General features: G+C 36.4%; 2 protein-coding genes across 2 annotated transcripts; one reads left to right on the forward strand and one right to left on the reverse strand.

The window, feature by feature from the left end:
• Window positions 1-1,382: 1,382 nt before the first annotated feature.
• On the forward strand, window positions 1,383-3,688 carry LOC119082119 (probable tRNA (guanine(26)-N(2))-dimethyltransferase). The gene is made up of 7 exons (XM_037191504.1): window positions 1,383-1,726; window positions 1,794-2,104; window positions 2,172-2,277; window positions 2,340-2,657; window positions 2,830-3,053; window positions 3,112-3,420; window positions 3,485-3,688. The coding sequence occupies exons 1-7, from the start codon at window positions 1,391-1,393 to the stop codon at window positions 3,645-3,647; spliced, it is 1,767 nt and encodes a 588-aa protein (XP_037047399.1). The 5' UTR covers window positions 1,383-1,390; the 3' UTR covers window positions 3,648-3,688.
• Window position 3,689: 1 nt separating this feature from the next.
• On the reverse strand, window positions 3,690-4,433 carry LOC119082121. The gene is made up of 2 exons (XM_037191505.1): window positions 3,893-4,433; window positions 3,690-3,826 (listed from the first exon to the last, which is right to left on the reverse strand). Exons 1-2 carry the CDS (start codon window positions 4,281-4,283, stop codon window positions 3,705-3,707), a joined length of 513 nt encoding a protein of 170 aa, XP_037047400.1. The 5' UTR covers window positions 4,284-4,433; the 3' UTR covers window positions 3,690-3,704.
• Between the last annotated feature and the right edge of the window lie 3,800 nt (window positions 4,434-8,233).

Consider the following 8,233-nt stretch of genomic DNA (forward strand, 5'->3'; position numbering starts at 1 on the left):
ATCGTAACGTAGAGCTCTACACATTTAAAACCAGAAATACGAATTTTTGACTGCAGTACTTTTGAAAACAAAAACTTGCTCACTGTCCCAGCTCCAAAGTTAAACGACAGAAAATACCAAAACTCCATTTTTTGTGAATTCAAACTGAAAAATCAAAATTTTTGCCAGTTTTGCCGAAATGGAAAAGGAGTCACTGGCAGAGTGTGAAGTGCACACTATGGACATTATAAAATTTGTGTCATTAAAACGCAGGATATGAGCATTTCGTTCCAAATTTTCTTTACGATTGTTCATTTTGAATCAACTGTTTCAACCGATACGTTTTATCAGTGCAGATACCGAAGACCCACACGCTTTATGCAACCGATGTAAAGAAAGTTTTACGTAAAATATTTCCGAAAAAGAATTAAATTCTTTTGGACTTGCTGTCTTTACACGTTCATACTATCGAGTTTATTTATGTTATCCATTTACTGAACAGAACAATCTTCGGAAGTGTGGGAATGTATAGCTATCGATTCCCGCAACTCCCAAGTCAAAGTTTCTAAAAAATAAATCAACGACGAACGTGATTACTTCACACACACCATTATTATACTGTGCCCATTAAGAGTGTGTCTTTCAAAGAGAAAATGAAGAGCTCAAAATTGTTATATTAGGTCCTAACCTCAGAAGATGGTTCTCTTAGACGAAAAAATAAGTCGGGAATTCGTCGAAGCGTAGAATCGTAAGTTCTTGGAGCAACTCCAAACCACGCAACCGTACCGAACACCTCGATGTAAGGCTCAAAAATTCGCAGGATAGTACATAGTACAGAGTACCTTGAAAATACATTGAAGTGGAGTAAAAGTGAAATTGAATTCGTTTAAATCATTCGAAGTACGCGTTGGTTTTGTTGTTCTTATTTTTTTCGTAAGATCTATCAAATTAAGAGTTTCGTGTTAGAGACACACCCCAGGACCCCAGTGTCCATCGCTTGTTTTTTTCGTCTGCTTTATTTTCGATATCGAAATAGAAGACCATTTGTAAATATGATTTCAACAATGTTTAATCAACTTAGCTACGAGTGTCTGTTAATTATTGCCAGTGTTATCCACAAACGACATTCGCCTCTTGCCTTTTAATGTTCCAGCGCGTAATGAAAGAATTTATATTGGACGTCAGTAGTACTCAAAAACGGTGATAATGTATTTTCCTTTTGAACGCCCGTAGGCTTAGTAAATTTTTTTTTTAGTAAATTATTTGATTATAGCCGCTTCATCATATTCATCATATTTTCAGGACCTTGATATTTTCAGCTTAAAAGTACGCAGCCATTTTATCAGTTCAATCTGTCAAAAACCGGCGAAACGTTGCATTGTAAATTCTTGATTAACTGTCATTATGTTGGATGGTATTGGTGGTATTATTAAACGCGTGTATAACGTGGTTAGGCAATGTTTTGAATCCAGTCTTCCAACAAAGTCTTTGCTCAATAATTTTGCGTCAAATGGCCGAATCAAATAAAGTAAAGATAAAGGAAGGATCCGCCGAGATATTGTCTGAAGGTCATGTATTCTACAATCCAGTACAACAATTCAATCGAGACCTGAGTATCTGTGTGCTGAATGCATTTTCAAAACAATATCAAACTGAATTGAAAACAAGGAAGAAGTCAGCTGCGGCAGATGTGGTGGTTGCCATTCCGAACGAAGATGACCAATGCCAAGTTGGTGTAAAGTGTGAGGTAATGGATTTAGTGCCGAATCTTGAGCGCGAACATTGAATGTAACATTGTGACTCTATCGACACAGACTGGCCTCAACATTCTCGAAGCTTTGTCAGCCACAGGTCTACGAAGCATTAGGTATGCTAAAGAAGTGCCTGGCATCAAGACAATAATGGCAAATGATTTGTCCATCGAAGCGGTTGAATCGATCAAGGAAAATGTGAAAAACAACGGAGTTGACCATCTGGTCGTTCCGCATATGGCCGATGCCAAGGTTCTAATGTACACATCAATGTCCGACGAGAAACGTTTCAATGTAATCGATTTGGATCCGTACGGCTCACCCAGCCGTTTTCTCGATGCTACAGTACAAAGTGTGTCAGAAGGAGGACTACTGTGAGTCAGCTTTCAAAATGTCTTCCCACTCGATACGGTTCGTCTAAATGTCGTTTCCTTCTTCTAGTTTAATCACCGCTACTGATATGGCTGTTTTCTCTGGTAGCACGCCTGAGGCATGTTTCGTAAAGTATGGCTCGATTCCGCTAAAGGCGAGGTGTTGTCACGAAATGGTAACCACACGAAAGATTGACCAAAAACTCTCAGCTAAATTTCCCCCTTCAACCGATCGTAGGCCATCCGCATTCTGCTCCACACCATCGAAACTACAGCCAATCGCTACGGCAAGTACATAAAACCATTGCTCAGTGTATCGGCCGATTTCTACATTCGAGTGTTTCTACGAGTGTACAGCAGTCCGTTGATGTGCAAACGGTCCAGCAGCAAACAGTCTTGGGTATATCAATGTACCGGTTGTGATACGTTAACTCTCCAGTCATTGGGAATAATCAAACCAAATCCCAGCCAATCGAATCCGAATCAGGTCAAGTTCGGTATACCAACCGGACCGGCGGTGAACAGTCACTGTGCTCACTGCAACCACAGACATCATGTAAGGTCATATTCACTTTGAATTTGAATTCTATAGTAATGTGGATTGGATGGACGCTGTGACGATGTTAGAATTAAGAGTTGAGAATGAGTGTTCCGCTTTTTTCGTCACATTGTAACCTGTCACTTGACGTGTGAGTTAAATTTTGTAATCAAATTCTTTTTTGGACTAGACGGGCGGTCCTATTTGGAGTGCACCAATACACGATGCAGAATTTTTGGCGTTGTTAATGAGCACCATACAAACCGAACGGCTTAAAGCACTGGTAACGCATCCGCGAGTTCTTGGTATGCTTAGTGTCATCCAAGAAGAACTTCACGATGTGCCACTCTACTACGACATCGGGAAATTGTGTTCGATTTTGAAGCTGGAAATGATGCCTGTGCTTACGTTGAGGTAAGCCAATGGAAATTCTTCCCTTCCAACGAACTGCAAATCTCAATCGTCAATTTAGATCGGCTCTACTGCACGCCAAGTACAGGGTGTCATTTTCGCATGCATGCAGACAGTCTCTGAAGACCGACGCCCCGATGGAAGTCGTGTGGGACATTTTAAGATGCTGGGAAAAATTGCATCCGGTGAAGAAGGATCGTTTTTTGAATGGCACCTCATTGAAAGCAATCTTAGAAAAGGAGCCGTCCAACGAGTACAATTTGGTTGATATTCATCCGGAAGCGAATCCGGAAAGCAGGAAGAAATCGTTGGCCAGATTTCCTGAGAATCCTGCAGCACACTGGGGACCCGGAACCAGATCAACGTTAATGTAAGGCTTAGTGGTCGAGTTGCTCGGTTTTTTTTTCTTCTTAAATCAAATTTCCTGTCTGCAGGGTAAGCGATAATAAGATGCTTAAGAGCATTCGCAATCAAAATAAAAACAAGAAACCAAGGAACGTTGGAGACGACTTGCAAAACCTTACAATTAAGCGACAGAAGAAGGATGAACCCACAACAGAGGTGGAGGGACCTTCAATTTCAATGGACGATAAATGAGCATTTTGTACAAATAAAATTGTAAAATTGAAACAAACTGAGTACTGGACTTGTGATTTAATAATTGAATACGTTTCCATCAGCATCTTGTCTCGAATAACCTTTGTTCGCGCTGGGCTGATGGTGTCCGCTACACATCAGTTTCATATTGTTCGGATCGAGACGTTCCTTGATGCCACCTGAAACGAACACAAAATTCACAAAATGAATATCGAACGCCACATTCAGGGAAACATATATCCAACCGATGGCCAACGGATGTCCTATCGCGATTTTTCTCTTCGGACTCAGATCTCTGGTATTCCTCAATCGTCTCTGCTTCTGACTGATCGTCTCGTGTTGGTATGCAACTTCAGTTTTTCCGTTAAAAATGTCTAGCGAATGATTGTAAATGGCGCCCAGCATAACATCCAACGAATCGTGCGGATATAAGTCAAACGGTCGAAATGTAACAGCATTCCGTGCCGAATTCAGTGTCTGATGGTAGAATAGACGGTGGTTTGGCGATAGGTTTTCGAACCAATATTGGTCCTTTCTACATTCGGGTGGTGTGGGTAGACGTTTCCAGAATTTACCCTCTGTATCCAGGTACGGTTCGTAGTTCAAATTTCGGACTCGTTTCATGTCGTCGGTCATTTTGATGCCAGAAAAGGGAGGTAACAAAAATTTAATTTGCAAATGCACCAAACACCGTGAAGAGTGTTATGGCCAAGAAGTTTATCGATTCGACAAAAAAAGTTGTTTGTTCTGTTGCTAAGCTTACTGGAACAATTTATCATTCGTTGATTGGTGAGTAATAAAAATAATATTTGGAGTAGGTACACATACAACGTTCATGAGAAAGGAGATCACCAGGGAGTGTGAAATCGTGGTGACTAAATAGCCTTAATGCAAACACACTTACTCTACAAGGGTGTGTGCAAATTTGAATTGAGGCTATTTAGTAGTGACAACATCATTTAAATTTGCATTGATTGGAAAATATGAACGAGGACACTCGAATAATTATCCTATTTTAGATCTAAAGAGTCCGTTCTTAATGCCCGCGCGTTAATATGCTGGTGTGGCGCAAGTCCTATACTAAAAACATTTAAAAAATATTTCGTTGCTTTGTGTCATGTCTTCACTTCCGAAATATCTAGTAGCCCTAACCATACCACAAAAGAAATAAATTTAATGCCAAATTGGGATCATTAATGAGAGCAGCTTCTGGGGAATCGCGCTCCACAGATTACAAAATATTTCAATTGCCATTCAAAGAAGAAATTCGGCATGCATTCACTTGGAAGTAGTAGTGTAGATGTTGTCTATGTATTGAATTGATGTTGAATGCAAATCATGCTTTAGTCTCTTCTTAATGGTCCAAAATCGAAGAGTACATAAAAAGAAGATATTAGATATTTTTTTGGTTTTCCTACGAAAATGATCCTTACTACCTTCTACTCTGACAAGAAACTTCAGTCTGGATCACCGGCTTAAAATGTACTTGAGACAAATACTTATAAACGTAAAAAGTTTGGTGAGAGAGGCATGGGATGAGGATAAAGTCAGTTCTCAGTTATATTAAAATTAAAACACACGATGGTCCTGTCATTCATTTTTTTTCTTTGTTGATAAAAGTGGACTGAGCATTGTTTTATTAAATGAAATTCTGAAACGTGAATTAGATCCCAACAAAAATATCTTCGAGAAAAGTGTGACGCAGTCTTTGAAGTACAATTTCTAAAATGAATGATATCGCTAGAGTTGACACTTTCAGCTTCGTTACGCAAAAATTAAATTTTACACCTAATTAGTTCAAACAAGCTGGCTTAGTTTTATCTCATCATCTGCTAAATAATGTTTACCAAAAAATATTTGACTGAAAACAACAAAAATTTTACCATAAAAATCTACGTCGCAAAGTGGCAGATGTTCAGGAACAGACCTGCAAGAAATTTATCTGCCACATGCGAAGCATATTTTTTTGGTAAAATTTTTGTTGTTGCTGCTTTTTATAACAGTTTACAGCTCTAATTCAAAAATTTGACGAAAATCGAAAATTTAACGAAATTCGAAAATTTGACGAAATTTGAAAATTTGCCGAAAACCGAAAATTTGACGAAATTCAAAAATTTGATGAAAATCGAAAATTTGACAAAATTCGAAAATTTGACGCAAGAAATAGCTCTAAGTCCCTAATTGACCCACCCATTTCCAATTTTTGACATTTTTCATATATGTCAATCTGTTCTACTCGTAAAACTCTGAGACTTTGCCGAAGAAAGTAAGTCTCTATCTGCCACCATTCAAGAAATAACTCTAAAACCCTAATCTAACCTCCCATTTCTAACTTTCGCCATTTTTCACATATGTCGATCTGTTCTATTCGTAAAACTCTGAGACTTTGCCAAAGAAAGTAACTCTCTATATCTCATAAGCCAAAAAATATTAGTCCTTTCATCATACGCTCGAGTAGCTCAAAATTTGGTCACTCTGACCACTCTAGCTCAACCGAATCTGCACCAATGTTTCTAATTATTTGTTTTTTCGATTCGTGTGGCGAATAAATTTCATTTGATGGGTAGGTTTCTGTAGGTTTCAATACAGCTAAGCTACAGCCGAAAACGTGTTCCCGACCCTCGAAAACCACTCTCAGAAACCACTTCGAGGCCAATAAAACAAAATTCTGATTTTTCCTGGGGTAATGGCGTATCACATTTTCATTTTTATGCCCACCCTGAGGCTCCTACAAAATTTCATGGAGATTGGCTGACTAGTTTCCGAGATCGATATAGTCGATATACTCGAATTATGTCGATATCCTCGAATTCCGTCGATATACTGGTCATCTCGTCATTTTTCAAATAATTTTTTTGACATTAGTTATTACTACAATTCGTTATTTTGGTGGGGTTATTTTGACCGAATACCGAATAAGCTCTTTCAAGCTTGTAGTTTCTGCATTGTTGTACAACATCTACTTCTAGTTATTTTGCAACTCTTATAGGCCGTAGGAAGGTCCCGCTGATACAAGATAAATTTGAAAGGGTAATTCTCATATCCTAATGCATATATGCAATGCACTCTGACAAGATGTTGTGTTACATAAGTTGAAACAACGAAGTAAAAGATTCATTTTTTTATAGATTAATACGTGTCGTACATCAAGTACGATTTCTGAAAGTTTCCGCTATGTTTGATTTTCGATTTCCAATAAAATTAGACAAATGATGCGTTTTGTATTTTTAATCGATAGAGGTAAAAAAATAAGGTGTAGTGTACGAAGAAAGTTAATGAACCGGATTTGTATCTGATTTTATGTTGTCGTTTGAAATTTTCAAAGTCAATTTTGACCAGTTATTCGATGAATAAAAAAACCACATCAATAGTTTGACCAAAAGAACAAATGCAATTGTCTATAGCTATGTCTATAGCAATTCGTCATCGAAAATTTGCAAGAAGAACAGTTTTTTTTTAGAATTTTAACACTTAAATCACCACACTTTAACCTGTTAAAGACCATTATCGGTTCTATTACTTCCATCGATCAAAGTATTTTTAATTTGTTGATTTCAAATCTTGTACTTCAATGTTTTTAACATTACTCGTTAGAAAAATTCCATTCGTCTGACACGGGCATCGAACCCGCATAACCACACTATTAGTAACACCTCCAATCGAATAACATATAAATGAAATGCAATTGAATTTTTAGAACCACTATGGATGTTTTATTGATTTCTTTAAAAATTTTACATTTAAGCATAATGAATCCGTAAAATAATTATTACTTTCTCAATTTGTTCATATTTTTTTCTTTATTTTAATGCAGCATGCACATCATCTCACTAAATAGTGTGTAAGGTTAATTTTAATAATCAAAAAATTTAAATTTTTTTGTTAAATGTTTCTCGTTTTATATAAAATAATAATTTATTATTTAAATAGACAACTTACAAAATATATTACTAATAATATCCATGGTTTCATAAATAAACCAAAGTTTTTTTTTGTTTTTGTTTTGTTTCAACATTTTTCTTTTTCTGAAATTTTAGGGGGAAGGGGGACATTGAAAATAACGACGAAAATTTATAAAAACAACGGAACGAATAAAATAGATTTTTCATGCCTTAACAATCTTCTAAGGATTTTTCGATATTTAACTTAAACTTACAAAAAGTGAAATTAGATTAAGTTTGTCCATAATGATCCTTGTTTAATAAAGAGAAGTGTTAGAATCATAAATCGGTAGAGTTTTACCGTTTTGCTTTATTAAATTCAGCCACACGTGTGTATTATGCGAAACAGTTGATTTTCTTTACACAACAAAAAATTAAAAATTCTGATTTTTTTTGGTTTTTAAGTACATCTTGTTTTGTTTTTGACATTGATTTGAAATTAACAGTAAATTTATGAACAGAAATATTAAAAATTTAAGCGAAACTAATGTGTGTCTAAAAGCGGTATGCTTTTTAGCGCCAAAAATTAAAAATAAAATCAATTAAATACTGGCGATTAAGATTATTTAAAAAATAAATTCTTTTTCATTTACAAAATTAGATACGAATCTGGTGTTTGAATAAAGTAGATGTGACAACAAAAAA

The sequence above is a fragment of the Bradysia coprophila genome, unplaced genomic scaffold (assembly GCF_014529535.1).
Source record: "Bradysia coprophila strain Holo2 unplaced genomic scaffold, BU_Bcop_v1 contig_373, whole genome shotgun sequence".
NCBI classification, from domain to species: Eukaryota; Metazoa; Arthropoda; class Insecta; order Diptera; family Sciaridae; genus Bradysia; species Bradysia coprophila.

Excerpts from the sequence above, each read along its gene's own strand:
- LOC119082119 (XM_037191504.1), top strand. The coding sequence starts at position 1,391 with ATGGTATTGGTGGTATTATTAAACGCGTGTATAACGTGGTTAGGCAAT. Across the intron at positions 1,727-1,793 it reads AAGTTGGTGTAAAGTGTGAG|ACTGGCCTCAACATTCTCGA; the intron begins GTAATGGATTTA and ends CTATCGACACAG. Across the intron at positions 2,278-2,339 it reads CGAGGTGTTGTCACGAAATG|GCCATCCGCATTCTGCTCCA; the intron begins GTAACCACACGA and ends AACCGATCGTAG.
- LOC119082121 (XM_037191505.1), bottom strand. The coding sequence starts at position 4,283 with ATGACCGACGACATGAAACGAGTCCGAAATTTGAACTACGAACCGTAC. Across the intron at positions 3,827-3,892 it reads AGGACATCCGTTGGCCATCG|GTGGCATCAAGGAACGTCTC; the intron begins GTTGGATATATG and ends TGTTCGTTTCAG.